The 20292-nt window shown below is 47.4% G+C and overlaps 4 protein-coding genes across 4 annotated transcripts; 2 read left to right on the forward strand and 2 right to left on the reverse strand.

The window, feature by feature from the left end:
• Positions 1-570: 570 nt before the first annotated feature.
• N7508_011103 (uncharacterized protein) lies at positions 571-846 on the forward strand (the record flags this gene model as incomplete). Its single annotated transcript, XM_058469163.1, has 1 exon — positions 571-846. The coding sequence occupies one exon, from the start codon at positions 571-573 to the stop codon at positions 844-846; it is 276 nt and encodes a 91-aa protein (XP_058314141.1).
• A 664-nt stretch (positions 847-1510) lies between these two features.
• On the reverse strand, positions 1511-1810 carry N7508_011104 (uncharacterized protein; the record flags this gene model as incomplete). Its single annotated transcript, XM_058469164.1, has 1 exon — positions 1511-1810. The coding sequence occupies one exon, from the start codon at positions 1808-1810 to the stop codon at positions 1511-1513; it is 300 nt and encodes a 99-aa protein (XP_058314142.1).
• A 4102-nt stretch (positions 1811-5912) lies between these two features.
• On the forward strand, positions 5913-15458 carry N7508_011105 (uncharacterized protein; the record flags this gene model as incomplete). The annotated part of the gene is made up of 3 exons (XM_058469165.1): positions 5913-6213; positions 6265-14073; positions 14128-15458. The coding sequence occupies 3 exons, from the start codon at positions 5913-5915 to the stop codon at positions 15456-15458; spliced, it is 9441 nt and encodes a 3146-aa protein (XP_058314143.1).
• Positions 15459-17264: 1806 nt separating this feature from the next.
• On the reverse strand, positions 17265-19019 carry N7508_011106 (ankyrin repeat domain-containing protein; the record flags this gene model as incomplete). The annotated part of the gene is made up of 1 exon (XM_058469166.1): positions 17265-19019. The coding sequence occupies one exon, from the start codon at positions 19017-19019 to the stop codon at positions 17265-17267; it is 1755 nt and encodes a 584-aa protein (XP_058314144.1).
• Positions 19020-20292: the final 1273 nt, after the last annotated feature.

Consider the following 20292-nt stretch of genomic DNA (forward strand, 5'->3'; position numbering starts at 1 on the left):
CGTGAATGATGCGTTGGCTCAAGGTCCGAGCGTTATCAAAAAAAAAAAAAAAGAAAGGAATTTACATGGCGGCTACTACGAACCTTTTCCCACCAGGATGCTCAGAAAATTGTTACGCATCTCGTACTTTGTCGACCCAACGTTCACTGTGTGCCCCAAAGACTTCGATGAACACCGAGAGAAATATGATTCACGCAAGTCAATTTGCAATAGGCGCCACTATTCGTAGCTTCGAGTGTCCAACGAATCAACAGCTTTACACTGAGCGAAGGCTTATCATGATGCTTAAGGTTGAAAAAGATGCTTGAGAACGAGCGGTGAAAGAGTAGCAAACATGTGGACAAACTTCATTGGCCACTTTCGAAGAGTGATTTGGGCTCCACGCTGTTGACCAGTGAGTTTTCACGGCTCGTACGGGCTACCCTAAGAATGAAGTAGGAGTTTTCGAAGCCATGCAAGCAATCTGTGCAGGAATTAATCAGCCAGAAAACCAGTACTCGCGTCTTTCTTCAGTATAAAGCCTCCTCATTCTACAGTGCGGTGTCTTCTTATGCGTACTCACCATTAGCCATGGACAACACAGTCTCTTGCCAAGACGCGGACGATAAAGATGAAGGTGGAGGCCCAAACGTTTTTCTTGATCTGTTGCCTGAACAAATCTTTTACCTTCCCGAACTGGTGACAATTGATCCGATGCCTCCCAGCGCGACAGGTGGTGCCGCACCCCCTGCAGGCTCCTCATTCGAAGTCTATCAATCGATGGATGGTACTTCCGGCTTCATGGACGCAGCTTTCCTGAATTTCCCAGAGTCTACAGAGAACTACATGGATCATTCATCTCTCTAGAGACTGGAACCAGAAGTATTCCCTGATGGAGGAGAGGATTTTCAAGAAAACTCTGAAAGACTGGCATCGACTGAGGATACCAGCCCACGAAGTGCTCAAGAGGAAAGCGTGCCAGAGCCGCTGGCCTCGGCGCCTCGAAATGTGGTCAAATTTGAACAGGCTGAGATGCCTTCAATAGACCATATGACATTGTTTTCTGATGGAGTGTATCGCTGTCGGTATGTGAATTGTGAATGGAAAACAGGTAAAGATAAGAAATATCTTTGGAGGTATTTTCTCTGTCCATAACACACGCAATGCTGTATCTAATATGCTACAGGAAACACGCTCGGATACACTTAAAACCTGTCAAATGTCCACAGCCTTTTTGTCTTCATCGTGCAGCTGAACAAACGGATATGCGCCGGCATGTCGTAACACACCAGCCAGGGCCTAAAAGACAGTTTACTTGTGACGATTGTGGCTCGTCTTTTACACGCAACGATAACCTTCAAAAACACCAGAGGAACACGTGTAAAGGGTAGTGCAGAGATAAATAACACTTATGCTTTGTTATTCCAATTTCACATTCATCCTGCTTAGAAAAGAGAGCGGTAAAAAACTATATAATATGGTGTAAGCCAAAGACACCGTCCGCTTTAAACAAGCGATGTTGTAGTTGTCCTCAATGCATCCAGGCATGAATGGAAACGCCTCCGCCCTCACTGTCCGAGTCTTCGTTGTTATCGGTCAATAATTCGGGGCTAATCGATGGTCCCCTGGCTTCATTTTCCAATTCTTGATTTTCAACGGGCGCATCTTTGCTTATAGCTATTGAACTCTTTTTCGAAACGTTGATAGGTACTGGGCCGTAGCCGAGGAATTGGAGATCTGTAATTTCTGTTTTTGAATCAGGACGTCTCTGGCCGACCGAGGATTGTCCAATGGCTTGGCTGATGACAAGATCACGAATCTCTTGAATCATTTTGTTCAGTATATGTAACTGCTGTTTTCCTGCGGAAGAGTTCGAGAAATTCCCTATCATAGGCGGTCCCCAATTTGTCCACACATTTCGATGCGATTCAGGGACAACCATTCGTGCTGGGTGGTGTTTGAAATACATTTCGCAACATAGGCAGGCTGCCTTACTGCAAGCGACAAAGCGATCATTCTCGATGAATTGTATTCGATGTCGCTGAAAATGCTCAAGTATTTGAACCTCTGCATGGACTCGTGGCTTTAAATTCCGATATTCGTCCGGAAATCTTCCGTAGAGGTGATTCGCAGCGTTAATTTTTGACAGTCCATGTTCAATGTTGAGTCGCTCGTCGTGTCCCTTCCCTACCATACGGTTGAGAATTCCGTCAAGATTCGTATGTCTGTCGGGCGCGGGAGGCGGCACAGACGTTATGTGATCCACAGCGGAAACTTCGCAACTTTCTAGTATTTGGCTCATATCAGTGACAGCTTTGACAAGCTCTTTTGATGCTCGGATATGATGGGCTAGCCGTCCGAGGAAATGTCTCACAAGCCCAAAAGGATCGCATTTTATGTCTGGGCTGAGTAAATTTTTTTGCCGTATAGACTGCAACTGTGAGTGATATGGAGAATGCCGGGATTCGTATGCAAACGTGCAAAGTGTGAGATTATTGTCGTGGCTCAAGAGCGATCTTAACCACTCGCCTAATTCTTCGGCTAGCAAGACATTAGCGTCGGCAATCTTGCAACGCTTTACTAGAGTTGCACACCTTCAATTGTAGCTGAATGTGAAAGCTTTCGGCTACAAGCATCCACGGCCCTGAATAAGCAGCTTTTTTCCTTTCTGACGCGCTTTTCCGCAAATTCAACACAAAACTTCACAAACTCCGCTTCTTTTTGAGGTAGCTCCGGTCCTTGCAACTTATTTAAATCGTGCAGTAGCTCAAGAACCGCCGTAAGAAACTCAGCGATTTCAGCATGTCCTTTATTTGAAGCGAAATATACTTGATAGCATGTGCCGAGGTCTGCAAGTCCAATCGCGGTGCAGGTATCTCCGCCTTTTTCAAAGTCACAAATGTAGGACAGGTTCCGCAAGAAATCCCGGCGCGTAGCTTGGCCTGTATTTACATCGTGCGGTTTCGGCTGGTGATTCCCGCGGCTCTTTCCGAGCAATTGCAACAGCACCAGTGGTTCATAGAACCTACTGAGAACCTTGTGATACGGGTCAAACCTCGGGCGGCCGACAATTTTGGGTTTGAGTTCAAATGCTGATGAAAAGGTGCTATGCCCCGTCGATCTGGCTTCGCGAGGGAACATTGTAATCGGATTATCGCAATATGCTGTCCTCGAAGTAAAAAATCCGAAAAATCATTAAACTCGAAATTGGAAAAGTGAGTGCTGACACAAAGGTCGTTTTAATTCCGTAATTATGGATAAGACCGCAAGCCGCTCGTAACTTGAGATCAGAGCGACGGCACGCGGAAGGCTGTACGTAATTGATTCGAGTGGGGTACTTTTAACTCGGCCAACGCATGAGTCGAAGTCCATGACGGACTAAAAGACAGGGCCGGTAAGCATCGTGCGGGAGGCGGAATGGACCATGCGGGAGGCAGACTAGGCCATGCGGGAGGCAGACTAGACCATGCGGGAGGCAGACTAGGCCATGCGGGAGGCAGACCAGTCCATATGCCATCAGTCGGAAAGACCTTATTGCAGGTTCATGCATCTACTAAAAAAGACCTTTCAAAAAACTTGGGAATTAATTACGGAGAACATTAGGGACACTTGCATACGAGCTTGCATATATGGCTTGCAACGCAAGGTGTACAAGCAAAGGCTATAGTATGCATGTTGTTCCAAACTAGAATCGTCGGGTTCAGAATACGTATTCTCAGCATATAGTCCAAGCATTCGTAATATTGTTAAGGATAGGTGGGACTAGGTAAAAGACAAGATGATGAGGCACGACAACAACAGTGGTATGACCGAATAGTACTGAACTAATCCTTGAGGAAGCAAGCTCAACTGGATACATATATCTTCCTTCTGTACAATTGTGGGATCACGTGGCGCTCACTTCCATGCATATTGTCTGCGGGTTGCCGGACGGAGATCGGGACTTTACTTGTCACGTCCCAATGCGGATGTTGAATACCTTCATGTTGTAGATGTACCGTAACAAATATGATCACGCATTCGAGAGTTCATATTTGTATAAGAATCTTTTCAAAAAATAATATAAAACTCCCCACACGTTACTTGTTACACAAATATAACGTCGTTTCATTCGATTAAATATATCCGTTATGTCTGAGTCAAGAATCCACATTATTGATCCTCAAACTACACTTTCGAAAAATCCACCGGAATACTATATCGTAAACATGTTCCAAATTCACAACCCCGACACTGGTATAGATTGGCTTAATGTGATTAAGCCGTCAAATGTTCGGAACCTACGCAGACTTTGGATCTCTGTTCATGCTGTATACAATCCGGGGCCGTACCCAGACTTCCTAACAAACAATCCTCCCAATGGCCCGCGATGGCGCAAGCTTCTCGGAAATCTGCTTACAGAAGTAGAATCTCTTGAAGAAATGGTGTTATACCTTGATTCAGAATCGACTGTCAACCATTGGGGTCCAGCTGTGGATGTTGATTTTGTGCGAACACTTGGAAATTTTTCAAATCTACAAAAACTGGAAATTAAAGGATATTTTCCGAAGGAATGGCCGGGCTATTTGGAGAATAGAACAGGACTGCGGGTTTGGCAGGAGGAGAGGCAGACAGAGCAGTATTTATCATCGCTGTGGGAGTTTCAAGGGCTTTTGAAAGATCAAACCCTTTGAATATGAGCAATGCTCATCTTTGCTCAATGCTATACTCGCTAAATCTAGAATTCATATGCCGCGTAACAAGTCCACCTTCCCAAGCCGTAGCGTGTTTGATCTTTAGATCTATGCTTCAGTTTCCAACCCTAGCTTCCTATACTAGCGTGAGGCCTGTTAACCTGCATCTTGGCTTTCGCCCCTATTGATTCACTCTTTCTCCTATCGGCTCATTTGAGTGGCGTCTTGATGATTTCTTGATTTGCACTTGACATTCAGTTATCATGACGCAAGAATTGCAGTTTGAAATATAGCATTTGTAACCTGCATGGCCCTGGTCTCGACATAAAGAAGCTTGTGTATGTCACTGAACCGGAAGCAATCATTAGTACCACATGATCAAAGTTACCATTGTCCGAGTCCCTCTAATACCTACGAAAAACATTCAATCAGCTATTGTACTACATCTTGGTGAGTTTGCACCTTATGGTGCGATTGAGGCTGACTCCTTGATTATTCAAAGGCGGAGATGAATTTGTTGTTAATGCAGTAGGCCCATGATGCGGGAGGCTTATTATGCACTATGCAGGAGGCCCGTGATGCAAGAACTTTATCATGTAAGGAAAACCAATGATTGTACGGCAATATGTGCTCTGCCCATGCTGTGTCTCGCTCCTTTTTGATCGAGCCAGGAAACAATGATAGGTTTTTATCTTCAATTCAAGGTCCGTGGAGTCACTACGTTAAGTGGGGCTTCATGGCCCGGATCATATGTTGAGAAACTTGTTGTAGAAGCAGTATGGAACACTTCCAATGCCATATGAGCGTTGCTTTGAAGTTTAATTTACATATAATGGAAACTATGGGATGACCACATTTTTTATCATAGATCGACAATGGTCGATACAACAGCGGTGAGTCAGAAAAGTCTCTATAGGGGGGTTTGCTTAGCCCCTTCTATCATTGTGATGAGTTCCACATATAGGAGAGCTGAGACGGAATGATAAGCGCCCCTCACATTGTACGTTATTCAATCCTCTGCCCGTGCAAACCGTGATAGACCGCATCATGCAAAGAGCCTGTTCTGTGAAAATCAAAGGCTATACTGTTTGTTACAAGGAGGATTCAGCTCCTTGATATTTAAAGATGCTCCCATGTTCATGAGCGGCTCTTTGGCGTCTCCTCGCGACCTAACGAAGCATACATTGGTCCCAAAGCTCGGTTCCATTGTATTCAATTAAATTTCCACGGCATTTGTCCTCTCTCAACCACTACTTCGTCATGAAGGGTTCTCCTGCATCCAAGTCAATGACTTTAGAGCAGACATTGTACCTGTTCCACCACATATTTCTCCCGCCAAAGGTTCCCCAAGCAGAAGATTACAATGCGCAACAAGAACATCATCTCCTCGATAGCGTCGTTGATGCTCTCCTCAGTTTCAGCGATTACGTTCCGACCGCAGATACTATTATCGTGCGTAAGGCCACTGAGATGATCTCTCGCCTCAGAAAAGCATACAGTCCTCACGGCAGCGTTGATGAAAAGCAGCTCGAGATGAGTCTGGCAGAGCTACCTATTCGAGGTAAGCATTGCAACCCGCAAATAATTGTGGTCGATTCTAACCAGGCTGTAGGCGGATTCCTCCCAATTCACGTTCGCGAGCAAAACGCAGGCATCCTCCTATACTGGCACAATGACGCAATATGTATCGAATCTTTTGAGTTGTCAGCTCGCAATGAAGCCGTTACAACGACAGTGGGACGGCTGCGCCGTGCTTTCCCGGGTCCGACCATGGCTATGACCAGGGCAGCTTTTGAGGAACCCGAATTTCGAGCGCTCATGGCGCAAACGATTTCGAGAATGAGTCACCAGCCCGTTGCTGGAACCAAACCAAGAGTAAAGAAGGCCAAACAGGAGCACGATGAGACCAGGGACACCACACATCCCAAAATGGTGACAGAGCTTCTCATGTCGACTCTTCGTCCTCGATGCACCGACGTCACGTCTGTACAGATTGAGAAGAACACTCGGGAGGAAGTATTGTGGCTTAATTGCAAATCGCCGTGGCACCGATCTGCATTGTGGCTCCTGGTGCGCGTGGTACTGCAGCTAGTCTTTCGCAGACTGCCTGCAGAAGGGAGCTTGGATGATCTGTACAAACAATTCATGGTCTTCTTCATGACCTCGATCACTGATAGGGCTTCAATTGCAATGCCCTCTGAGAGTTTCTTTCTCATGAATGCCAAGATTGTTCGCAGGCTGCTGAAGCTTGACTTGGCAGATGAGCCGGCTTGGTTCCCCTCAGTTCGGGAAATTTTGAGTCGTACAAGCAGCGCAGTTCAAGGCCAGTGGACGCAGATTAGAAGCAAAAATACCCATACCATCAACATGGCACTGCTACGTGATTTGAAGTTCCGTCAAGATATTCAATGTGCGCTTCCTTGCCTTGACCGCTACCTCGAGAGCATAGAAAATCGAAGCAACAAACGCCTGTGCAGAGAATATTCCCAGCCGCAATCCAAGTTGATCAAATACCAACGAACAGAGCTTCCACATTACCTCGATTCGCACGATTCTGATTACCAAGCGTATAACCTTGCTGCTTTTGAGGATTGGGTTGCTTCGGATCTCAATGCGTGGCTGGAGGTTCATCAGAGCGAGGAGGCAACCTGTGGTCAACTTGGTGCTTTGATGATTCGATATTTCGAGAAAGCGTCTTCGTTGTATGCAGACAACCCTGAAGCCACATCACTCATGCTCCTTACCCTCTTAGAGCTGTGGATTGCCTGCGACAAATCCGCCATTCACCGACATGAGACCTTGAGAGACTATGACGCATGCATACCAGTTGACTGCTTTCAATCACTTTTGCTGCCATTTCGATCGCACATGGAGAGGTTGGCGTGTGCTGAAAAGTACCTGAGTCGACGTCAGGCGCACCTTCGCTACCATGGCCCGAAGATTTTCCAGGAATTCGGGACTTCCACTTGTTTCGCTGTTCGATACTTCGAGCAGTCTCACACACATCAGCAATTGCTTGCAGCCATCGAAGAAAATGCCACTCAGGAGAGGACGACGAAAAAGGCCGAGCTTCGGAAAAAGCAGCAACAATACCGGGCATTGATGGCATTATCATCCGAGACGCCATGTGAGTATGTCGACATCACTGTGGATAGGAGACTGGGGCTTAGGGATCGAGCCCACAGCAGTGATTGCCCTCGAGAACGTTATCAGAGGCAGGCCGAGTCAATCGAAATCAATGTACATGAGTGGCCTCTGCCGACCAATCGTACAAGGGCCAAAGCCACTGTTTTCGAACTTCGAGTACCCGAGCCCTTTGGAAGCTGGCGTGATACCACGTTGTTTTTCCTGCATCGATGTTTAAATATGAAGTACGCGGTGGAGGAAGGACCCAGAGCAGAGCATCGTCCACACACATATCAAGGGCTCTCTTCGTTCTTTACCAACCACGGGCGTGACCAGCGGATCAGTCTTCTTTCTCAGGATAAGCCTCACGGGAGAACTCATCGACGCGACAGGCTAATTCTCAATGTGACGGAAAATGATGTCTGCCTCAACAATGGACTTTACTTTCAATACTTTGACAATGTTCTCGGATGTTTTGTGAGCGGCTTTGACTGGACTCATCAAACAGAGACATTCTGCACCTATCAGCTTCCGGCACACAGTTCAACACTGCAGCAATTCCTGTTTCGACCTGCCTTGAATCCACATGGACCGTCACCAAATACTGTCATTGCGACACAGTGCGATGCCCCTGCTGGCATGTCACTGGAAGAATACAAGGCCCTTGCAACCATGCCCCTGGGACTGGAGATCCAATGGCAAAATATTCTGCTGGAACTGTCAATGCCATCGGTGGACATGAAAAAAATCGAAACCATGATCTTTGTGCTCCAGATAATCAATCAAGCGGGCCCACCTAAAGCAGACGCGACGTTGAGACAAGGACACGCCATTTTGTGCGACGACCTATTCACAGTCGAGCTACTATCGCGGATTGGAGAGACAATGGAGAGGATCCAGCAAAATTGGGAGACCATACATGGGCTCAATAGCCTTATTCGGCTAGTTTTAAGGATTTTGTCTTTGTCTCCTTCTGAGAAAGTCCGTGCGATGTGCCTTGAGTCTCTAAATGAGCTTCGCCGGTCTGCTTTCCACTGGGTTAATCTTGTCAGAATGAGAGCCAGTGAGACTACCGATGATACACAAAAGATCAATTTAGTTGCAAAGAGCGTTCATATCGCTTTAGTCTGCGCAGAGACATTCAATGCAGAAACCATTGCGCCTATGTCCGCCGCCTCGGCGGATGTTTCGATCTTTCTGCAGTGCTGTTCAGTCATTTGGAACGGGAGGAACTCTGTGACAATAGAACCAGGCTCATTGCTTCAGATGCTGTATCATCGGTGGCAAGTTCTGAGTTATCGCAGCCATATGATTCTTGCAGACCGTATCGTTGAATGCAAGAACCCAGGACTAGATCTGGCCATCGACGCAGCCTGGGCTGCCTATGATAAGACCTCAAAGTGGTCCAGAGTGTCTAACGACGTGACATATTGGTTGTTTACTCGGATTGCCGGCCAGTCCGGGTCTAGCGAAGACATGTTGGTGCACTACAACCTCTTGACTGGAGAGCTCCTTGTGGATGGCCTCCCGCTTGCACGTTTGCCTTCTGAGTATGAGTCTCATCCAACATATCGCAGCTTATTCGGAAAATCTCAATTGGAAGTTATGCCCAGCAACACACTGGGGATGCGATTTTCGTGTCAAAAGCAGTATTCGGGCTACACATTACACCTCGGAAAAGAGACCGTGCCAGAGTCCACTGATTCTGATATGATAGTCAAAGCGGTGAAGGATGACGAGCAAGTCTGGCAACTGGTTCCGTCTAGAATTTTTGCTGGCTTTTTTCCAGATGAGTTTGTGGAAGGTTATGCGCACTGGTACTCGGTCTCAAGAGACCTGGTGGAATTCCGACCCATGGGAGCGCCATGGCTGTCATCCAGTCAAAACTGGCAGCTCCAGAGAAGCTCTTGTCAAACTTCCTGGAGCCTCAAGAGGAACGGAACAATTTTGGTCAGCACCATGTGCCGAACGGCCCAGTTACTATCCAATGTTTTCCGGCCAATTGAAAAGGCTTTGAAGGTGCATTGTATTTTCCACGAGGCCTCTTCCAGTCTACATGTTGAGCTGCCGCGCCTTCGATTGGAATTTATCCTCAAGTCAGAGACTTCTGCAATCCAATCTCGACAATATCCCGGCATGTCAGTCGATAGCAACCAAGCCCTTGACTCATTGGTTGGGCTACGCAACACTCTCCTGCTTACGAACCGTGACTCTGGCGATCAAGTGGTCCTCATACCTGAAGGAGCTTTATCTTGGGCCAGAGATGGCAATCACGTTCGGATCGAGATCGGTTGGCAACCTGCGACCACCATCCATGCGTATCCCATTGATCGCCAGCTCGGACGACTTTTGGACAATAGCAGCCTACAGAGCAAGCTATATCTCACGTACTTGCATGCTGTTACGTCTTTCTGCCTGCCAGATCCACTCACCAAGAAGACCGGTACCGAGCAGGCTCTGTCTATTCTTCGGTCCGCGTCCCTGAGGTCTTTTGATCGCCTGCAAACAGAACACATTGAACTCCTCAAGAGCATCGCATCTCTTACTCCTGCCAGAAAATTTTATCCTGAAGATGAGCGAGTGATGCAGAGCATCTACTGGCGGCAAGGCCTAGGCTGCCTCTCTCAGCACCATGGCTTTCGCGAGGAAGTCACAAATATACTGGATCAAAACCGTCGCATGAGCATTTTTCAACTTCGGACAGAGCTGAACCACCCGTCACTTCCACATGTGGAGCCAGCGCTGTTTCTGCGGGAGCGAATCCGCACATCTTCATTCCGCGCCGAAGGATTCGGCGCCGACGATCACACGCAGGAGTACGACAGTATGTACGACAGCCTCGACAAGAATCGGATATCTTGCGCAGCGTCTCGAAGCTTTGCCGTTTGCAAGATGCTTTACGAAGGGATCCCTTCTGTCCGCAAGCTTCAACCCGAACAGTTGACCTCGCATCTTTGGCAATTCCTCTCTTTACCCATCGGGGTTCATGGCCCTGATACTTCATTGGACACGAAAAGGCTGAGGTACGATGCTGAGTGGATACTGGAATCGAGAGAATTTCTTATCAGTAATTGGTGCAGTATACACCACCTCGCGCGCTCACAATCCCGCCGCCTCGGTGACTTCCAGCTCATGATCTGGCTTGCAGCTCTTGCTTTCTCCAAAGAAGCTAACATGATTGCCCTTGAGACAATTGTTTCACTTTTTCTGGTTCCAGAGCTGGCTTCAATCCATCTGCCAACCAGTGCGTTGTTTTTGCCAACAGAGGGAACTGAGATGATTAATAATGCAATTCGCCGTGAAATCGAGTCGGAACAGCGTAAAGTCACTCCAGAGTCAAGACTTGCGCCCGAAGCAAATGAGACAATTTCAAATCTCATGTCGCGCAGGGATAGACTCCGGAACAAAAATCGAGGATCGATGATGGAAAATTTGTTGCTCCACTTCCAACGCGAGTGGCCCACCCGATCACCCTCTTCGCTATTAAATCCACGAGTGAATGACTACTTTGATGCACAAGAGATGATTGTTAAAGTATCGAAATTGTTCATTATCTGGTTCGACAATCGAGATCTGAAGAGATACATCACGGACATTGCGAATGTCATTTGCCATCAACCGATCGAAGAGGTCGAGATTCAACCCTACCAGCTACCACAGCCACCTGAAGGTGTACCGAAGAAACGTGGTTTTGTGCTCTTTAATGATCTACTTGGCCCGCAGCCAATCATCGACATGGAAGAGCCGCAATTAAGGAACCTTTTCACTACATCATCGACAGCACAACCTCCAGCTCCCACATTATTGGCTTTGCTACACTATTTGGGCATACAAGCTAAGTCCATATACGAGAAAAACTATGTCGAACAGTTACAAAACAGCGTTACTTCGTTGAACGATGGCAGACAAGCAAAGCACATCAATTTGGCCCAAGGAGATCTGGAAACATCTATCTTGAACTATCTTGCATCGTGTCAAGCATATGTCGGTAGGGTGCATCGAGCTCTTGTGTCTGAGCTCTGCCCTCGTGAGAAGAGCACCTGGTCAGGGATGATGCATCCTTTCAAGGCAAAGGTGATCGAACTAGCCCTGGAACTGCAGCAGTACCCAAGGCTGTCACCAGTCCTTTTTTTGGAGCAACTGTCGCGCCATCGATGGGGTCCTCTAGGCCTAGAGTGGAAAAAATGTTTCATTGCTTACGGGTGCTCGATCACTAAATTGCAGCGAGCGAAACGACTTGCTGGCCTTCTCAATCACCCGGATGAACTCCTGAAAGAACTCGAAAATTCAGGACATACGAACTGGCAGCCAATCCACTTTCCAGAGACCCTTCTGCTAGAGATAGAGAACGGAATCCTGATAAGAGGCATTCAGGAGGAAATTGCAGCGACAATGAGGCACTTCGTCTCTGGAAAGAATGCCGTCATGCAATTGAATATGGGTGAAGGGAAATCTTCAGTTATCGTTCCTATGGTGGTAGCGGATCTTGCGAATGGAGTTTGTCTAACCCGCGTGCTTGTGGCCAAGCCACAATCACGACAGATGTTTCAAATGCTGGTCGCGAAGTTGGGTGGTCTCTTGGGTCGGCGTGTATATCACATGCCCATTACACGCTCTCTGAAACTTGGAAAAGCCGAAGCGGAGGAGATTGAACGCATGTGCTTAGAGTGCATGTCGCAGGGCGGTGTCTTGCTCGTCCAACCCGAACATATACTATCGTTGAAACTGATGAGCCTTGAGTGTTTTATTGCTGGTAAATGCGCCGTGGGCCGTTCTCTACTTCGCACATTGCAATTCTTCCAACACAACTCCCGGGACATTGTGGACGAAAGCGATGAAAACTTTAGCGTCAAATTTGAATTGATCTATACCATGGGATCTCAACGCCCCGTCGAGCTCAGCCCACAACGATGGATCGTGGTACAAGAACTGCTACAACTGGTTCGAGCTTATGCTGGTCGCGTTCACTCCGAATTCCCCGACTCCATTGATGTGAGCGAGCAGCCATGCGGCGGTTTTCCACGGATACGATTGCTCAAACAGGATGCTGAGAAAGCTTTGGTTCAATACGTCGGAAGGCACATATGTGAGAATGGTATTGGCTCTCTGTCAATCTCGAGGCAGACTCAGCCCATTCGAGATGCCGTCTACACCTACATTATGAAACCTGAACCTACGGTGAAGGAAACCGCAGCAGTGGAGTGCGACGATTCCGCAGGATTTTGGGGGGAAAGCACACGGGCATCTCTCCTGTTGATACGCGGTCTGCTGGCGGGGGGAATTCTAGCCTTCTGCTTGGGTCAAAAACGATGGCGCGTCAATTATGGGCCTGATAGGAGCCGTAAGCCGCCGACAAGACTTTGTGTGCCATATCGAGCCAAGGATAGCCCTTCACTTCGTTCGGAATTCAGCCATCCCGATGTCGTGATTCTGTTGACATGTCTGAATTACTATTATGCCGGACTTGGTGATGACGATATATTTCTTGCTTTCAATCATCTGGTCGGGTCTGACCAAGCCAGTGCAGAGTATCAAGAGTGGACGAAAGACGCTTCTAAACTTTCACCCGCCTACCAGCAACTGGTGGGAGTGAATCTGGATGACCGGTCTCATTGTACCGATCATGTGTTCCCCGCTCTACGGTTCTGCAAAGCTACTGTAGACTACTTTTTGACACACGTCGTATTTCCGAAAGAAATGAAGGAATTTCCTGACAAGTTGTCTGCGTCGGGCTGGGATATTGGGGAGATCAAAACACATCCTACAGTAGGGTTTAGTGGGACGAATGATTCACGAGAAACCCTACCGCTGAGCGTCTCACAACTTGACCTGCCGGAGCAAAACCACACGAATGCGTTGGTCCTGGAATATTTGTTGCGGCCAGAAAATTCCGTGGCTTGCATTCCGCAGCAAGTCCAGCCATGCAAGTTAGACGCCGAGATCATATTGGAACTGGTATTGGGTCTGAATCCACCGGCTCAGGTAATTCTTGATGTGGGCGCACAGATTCTGGAGCTCAGTAATCATGGCCTGGCAGCGCACTGGCTACAAATGCTCCCAAAAGAAGGACCAGTCCAAGCGGTGGTATTTGTAAACGACAAAGACGACATCTGCGTCCTGGATCGAACTGGGCGGGTTGAACTATTGCAAATTTCACCATTTGCAAGACAAATGGAAGCATGCTTTGTTTTCCTGGACGAAGCACATACCAGAGGAATCGATTTGAAGCTCCCGTCTAATTATCGTGCGGCGGTCACGCTGGGTCCGGGTATTACGAAGGACAAATTGGTTCAAGGTACGAAATGAGGAATTTTCATATCAGGCAAAGGCAGGACTGACTGTGCCCCAGCGTGCATGAGGATGAGGAAATTGGGCAACGGACAGTCTGTCGTCTTTTGCGTTCCAGAGGAGGTCAAGTTCAACATCCTGACCTTGAGTGGCAAGGACAAGAGTTCTCGGATCACAGTCTCAGACGTGCTTCTCTGGGCCATTTCCGAGACCTGGATTGACAGCTGCTACAGTATACCCCTTTGGGCGGTCCAGGGTATTCGATTCGAGCGCCAACGGGAACTGTGGCAAGCTAACCGCCAAAATGATTGCCTTGATCTGACGCCGAGACAAGCCCAGGAATTCCTCGAGCCCGAATGCCAAACTCTTGAACAGCGATACCGACCTGGTCACCAAGCGCGGCCATCATTTCACTGTCCTTCGGTTACTAGCTCGAACCTGAATTTAATTTGGAAGCGCTGCCGCAAGTTTGAAGGTCTCGACACTTCGTCCTCGCTTCAAGAGGAACAGGAGCGCGAGCTCGCACCAGAAGTTGAAAGCGAACGCCAGATCCAGAGGCCTCCAAGTGCTACACCCGAAACACACCATATCCATCCACACATATCTTCATTTGTCACCACAGGCATTCTTGTGAGGTCTTCCGAGGCCTATGAGCCAGCATACCTCACGCTGCGCAATACCTCCGCCGCGTGCTTTCTGGACGTATCTCAATTCCCATCCAGTCTACTGGCTTCCAAGGACTTTGTTGAGACCATCAAGACTCCCGCGGGCTCACACTTTGTTGCTGATGCTTTCCAACGTCCTGTCAGATGGGTCCTGACAAGTCGAAACCGTGCTGTCGATGATGGAACACCTCAGTTGCGCATGATGATCATTAGCCCTTACGAGGCCAATGGTTTGATGTCCAAGATACGAGAATCACGTGTCGTGACTCTTCATTTGTATGCCCCACGCCAAAGCCGAGGATTCCCTTCGTTGGATAGACTTACGCTATACACGGTCCCCGACGATGTTGTCCAAAACGAAATACCTGATATATTCCGTATGTTGCTCAACCTGTTTTCCGGGCAGCTGTATCTTGAATCATATTCCGAGTACAAAGACCTTTGTGAATTTTTGGGAGTGGCATCGATGAAAACGCCTCCCGGTATTGTTGTCGCAGCGGATGGGTTCATCAAGCGAGGTTTCCCGGGGATGAAGACCGACTTCAGTCAGAGCCCTCTCAAATTCCTTGAGATTCTGATGTCACAGATTAGGAAAGATTGCCAGCGAATTGGACGGACGCACATTGGTAAAATTATCAGTGGTCAGTTGCTTTTCCCGCTCGACTTTGAAGAATCAGCAACAGCATCCATAGAAGCCGGTCTTCAAATGACTAGTCTCGGTCCATAAGCAGGCCCTTTCTACAACCAAGGCCTGGAATTCTAGCACCTTTTTATTTTGAAATATCTTTTTGCTCAATCCAACGGATTGAAGAAACACGTGGTGTGACAGAACCGTTGAAAACCCCGAATTGAACACAAAAAGGTCACCCATCTCTGGGATACTTCTTCTAGAAGGCTTAAATAATTGCGACACCCAGCTTGGGTGTTGATCTCAATCAATTCCGGTTGTTGCTTTTTCCTGGATAACTTTGCATATTTGGCAGCGGGCCTTTTTGCATATTTTGATATAGCTTCATCGTAGTGGATTCTATTCGCATCTTCATGTTTTTGATCCTTGTTTTAGCTATCCCACAACTTGTTAGATTTCAGACATGGCCCTTAGCACATCTTATCACGCTATCGCGTTGATTGTAACTGTGAGAAGACTAGTTTTGTCTCTTCTCGACCTGCTTCGAGGTTCCAAGATGGAGAACAATATCATGGGAGCATACTCCGAAAGATTTCTGATACAGCCCTTGGAGACATTCGATGAGCTGCTCTCTTCTCTGAAAAAAATTATGATGTATGACGAGCCCAAGGTTTGATTCCAATCGGTTCTATACGTTGGAATTTGGCAAAGTTCGCGAATACAGCTCGAGATTCCGTGCTAAGCAAATATTTCGGATCTGTACCGTCGTCAAACATATAACGTTCGCGGTCCGAAAAGATCTTAAGTTGCACTTTGTTGTTTCATCACTCGACCTCGAAATATTTTTATCCTCATCTGCTATGACACGGCATGTTGTCCGGGTGTTCGGGACCATGTGGTTCCTGGGATCATGTTAGACCCAAAGAACCAAGGTACGCATCAGCTTGACTGAGACAACATTGGTTTGAGACTGCTTTTCATGCGAGTCTGTTTTTCGACAAATAACAGTTACTCCGAAAATTCCAATCGTCTCCTGTCGTACCTTGCGGGGCTGAGTACAGTGCATAGTTAACGTAGCCGTACGGCCTTTTCATATGGAAACTCAGAGTCATGCCGGCTCAAATATCGCAATCTTGATGGTTGACCCGCATTGCGGCTTGCAGTAAAACAACGATCGCCCATCGCACGCGCGCCATAGAGCAGCCTCGCGGATCGCGTCACTGCACTCTTGGATGAACCCGATACCTTGGCTTGGGGCCTGCTTCGCTCAACTAGATTAAACGCGAAACCCGCCCACGTTGCGATAAATTCGATAAAGCTGATTTATTGGGAATAATCACGTAACCTCACAGGTCTAAGGTAGGTAAGATTTTCCTGAACGTGACCGTCGGACATGACGAGCATGTAAAGTGCGGGAGCTTTGAAGACTCACCGCATCATGACACAATTGGATGGATTTTTCTCCTTTTGAGTAGGTGGAGAAAGTTACTGAACAGCTCTCCCAAATATAATTCTCGTACAATCACATTAATGTGCTAAAGATGGAGCATAGACACGTCTTAATCGGCCAAGACGGAAGGGTTGTCCGACGCAAGGCGTGGAGCCTCGTATGCGCTTCCAGAATGCTAATGCGCGAAAGACAGAGAGGTCGCCGATGCCTGCATATCTCGGATGATCGCTGAAGACGCATGTGGAATCTTTAAACTTTCTCCCGCACTCCTCTTCTATTAGTGTCAGAGTGTACCGAGAGCAAGAATGGTGGCTATGAAACTGGTTGAATAGTAACTCGAGGCGCAAGACAATAAATGGGATTCAAACAAAAAGAGACCATATAACCCTCGTCTCATCAAAAACCATATATACAGTCGATAATTGTCTATAACATATCAAAAGCCCATTTTAAGACTAAGTGCGAAAGTTGCCCTCCGCATTCAAGCGGCCCTGAAGATAAAGCGAGATTTTACTAGTCAGAGATGTTTCAATGGCAACTTTCATATCATTGCCATCCTTTGCGCGAGGATCCTTGAAGAGACGTTGAACGACATGCTCATGTCCGTTACGAGCTGCTTTGCATATTGCAGTGTCCCCGAGCTTATCACTAGCAGTGACATCCAGACCTTTTTCTTTCAGCAAGAGATCTATGATCGATAGTTGACCATGGCAAGCCGCCAGAGAGAGTGCAGTGTCTCCCATGTAAGTTTTGAGATTAAGGTCGGGTGGCGGTCTGTGCTTAAGAAGTAGTCTCGTAATCTCAAGGTGTCCCATCTCGGATGCAACACAGAGCGGCGAAAAATCCCAAAATTTCTGATTGATATCGATGGTATCAAGGCAGAGTAATCGACGTACGACGTCTCGATGGTCCTCTCTCGCAGCATGGAATAGAGGAGAAGCCTGTGGCACGTTCACTTGTATATCTGTCCTTGCGAGCAATAGTTCCACCATGCATAAGTCACCCCTAGAAGCAGCGCAGGTGAGAGGAGTCCATTCCTCATCGTCACGAATGTTCGGATCTAGATCATGATTGTTGAGAAGAACAGCCGCGATTGGTACATTTCCCCTTTTCGCCGCGGAATGAAGAGCTGTACTGCCATTTTGGCCTTTCACGTTGAGATCGACATGGTCTTCTGCAAGAATCTGTAAGGCGATCGCGGTACGTTCTGCCTGAACAGCTAAACAGAGCGCTGTTGCTCCATTATTGTCCAAGGCATTGATATCCACTGCGCTACAGGTCAAGAGAAGACGTGCTATTGACTTCTGGCCGTGTTCTGCTGCGATGTGGAAGGCGGTGCGACCGAACCTGTCTCTGGCGTCGGCGGATGTCTGTTCATAGGTAAGCAAGTGTTGAAGTACCTCTTTGTCACCACGTTCTGCGGCTTGGTGCAAGAGGCTCTGGCCATTCCTATTTCGTGTATTCGGATTCGCACCATGGGTAACGAGTAGCGCGATGATATCATGGAATCCCACCTTTACAGCCCGGTGCAGCAAATGGTCTCTGACATTGTCATCTTCCAGTAAGCACTTTCCTGTATCAGACTCTCGATGGTGTAGCAACATGCGGGTGACCTCCGCGCTCTTTTTGACAATGGCCAGACCAACTGATGAGATGTTTCTGTAATCCGACATTCGTATAACACTACCCCTTCCCAGAAGAACCTGAACCAGGCCCTCATGGCAATGTGCAACGGCATACCAGATAGCAGACCGCTTCTTTTCATCTCTCCTATTCAGACGTGGCTTGAAATCCAGTAGAAGTGAGTCTGCAGACAAAGCGTTCCTGGCAATGGTGTATATCAATGGCGTCTGCTTGTGTTTATCTTGCCAATCGATATCCGTTCTCGGGTCGGAAAGAAGCATGCGAATGATCGTCTGATTTTGAGCGCGAAGGGCATAAAAGATGGGTGTGCGAGATTTATCATCGGTAGTGTTGACGTCTGCTTGGTAACCACGCAGCATTTTTTCCACGAATTCTGCATTTCCCTTGAGGACGCCCCAAAACAATGCTGAACTGCGTTGTCGTCTCACATTGAATTGGTACAGAGAGGGAAGGAGAGAAGCATTCGCTGCTTTATTGAGGCACACCAGCGCAAGTAGATCCTGGGCTCCGTCCAGATTGTCTGCTACCCAAAACAGAAGTTCAAGAGGAAGATCCAGGAGAGACATCTTTTCGTTGATTAGCTGGTGCCCGAGATCATGTGGTAGGTACACAGCGACACAGGAAATGCTTACGTTAACATATGTCGATAATTTAGACAAGGAAGAAGATGCTGTGCTGGTTGGCATATATCACACGATCAATATGATGATACTATGTCTAAGTTTTGAATTCAGGGTCGCCTTAGTTCTTTATAGGCCAGATAATATGTATCCCACGGAAGTCGGCACAGCCGCTCAGGTCAAAACTCTATCGTCAGTCGAAGTCAGCCCTGGTTGCAGTTTTTCGGGCTCTTATTCGTCCCTTGTGCTTCGAGGCATGCGCCTGCGGGGCTGTGTCTCGTAGACTGCTTGCCCATCGCTGTTGTGGCCTATTGACCGTCCCTGTACTGTGCTGGTTGGTCTATCAAATGAATCAAAAGCTGGCAAATATACTGTCAGACATTATTTTCGGATATAAGGATGAAAATATATAAAGCCACCGTGGGTTGGTGCGTAGTTTTAGTTTATACTTAGATGGCCAGACTTTTCTCTCTACTAGCGCTTATTTGATTTTCGGTCTTTAGACATCTCCGCCAATTCGAAAACAGACCGACAATCATTGGCCACCTGTCTTTAACGCTTGAGCAACGCCTACGGAACTTCGTTTTCTGTACAGTATATGAAGAAATCTCGTTGGGTGGTAATGATTGCAGAGTAGCCACGAATTCAGCGAGACGAATGTCGTATACAAACAGATAGGTCGGCAAATTCACATGACGAAACAGATATCTTTTGGTTAGTCGTTCCTTAACGGCTTTGATTCGGGCTCTACGAGCTTAGTATCTGTCAGCTATGAGTCCCTCCTCGTTATACTCGTCATTCATGATATCAAGAATGCACTGTTTGTACCAGCATTCCTGCTTCATGCCGTGATCATTCGCCGTCCATACCAGCAGTCAAGCTCTGACAAAGTTCTGCCACGGCACAGAGGGTGCTGTAAATTTTGTTTTCCATATTACAGTACCCTCCTAGAATTTTAGTATCGTCTTAAATATGGATATACCAACCTGGTGTTAATCAACCAGCACGGATTGTTCTGGAGAGCCTTTCCTAGTCACAAACCTAAGCAAGAAGCATCTTGGTACCCACCCCCGTTGTTTTCCAATGCATTCTATTGACATCATAGTACAGACGTAGGCTAGACACTAATTGAGCCCTACATCTAATGAGATCGTGTTTTATCACTCCTTCATTGACGACAGGTTCCTAAGCTCAGTGGAACTGGATCTTGATGAGCAAA

This window comes from Penicillium antarcticum (assembly GCF_028974205.1).
Source record: "Penicillium antarcticum strain IBT 31339 chromosome Unknown utg000010l_segment0_segment0, whole genome shotgun sequence".
NCBI classification, from domain to species: domain Eukaryota; kingdom Fungi; phylum Ascomycota; class Eurotiomycetes; order Eurotiales; family Aspergillaceae; genus Penicillium; species Penicillium antarcticum.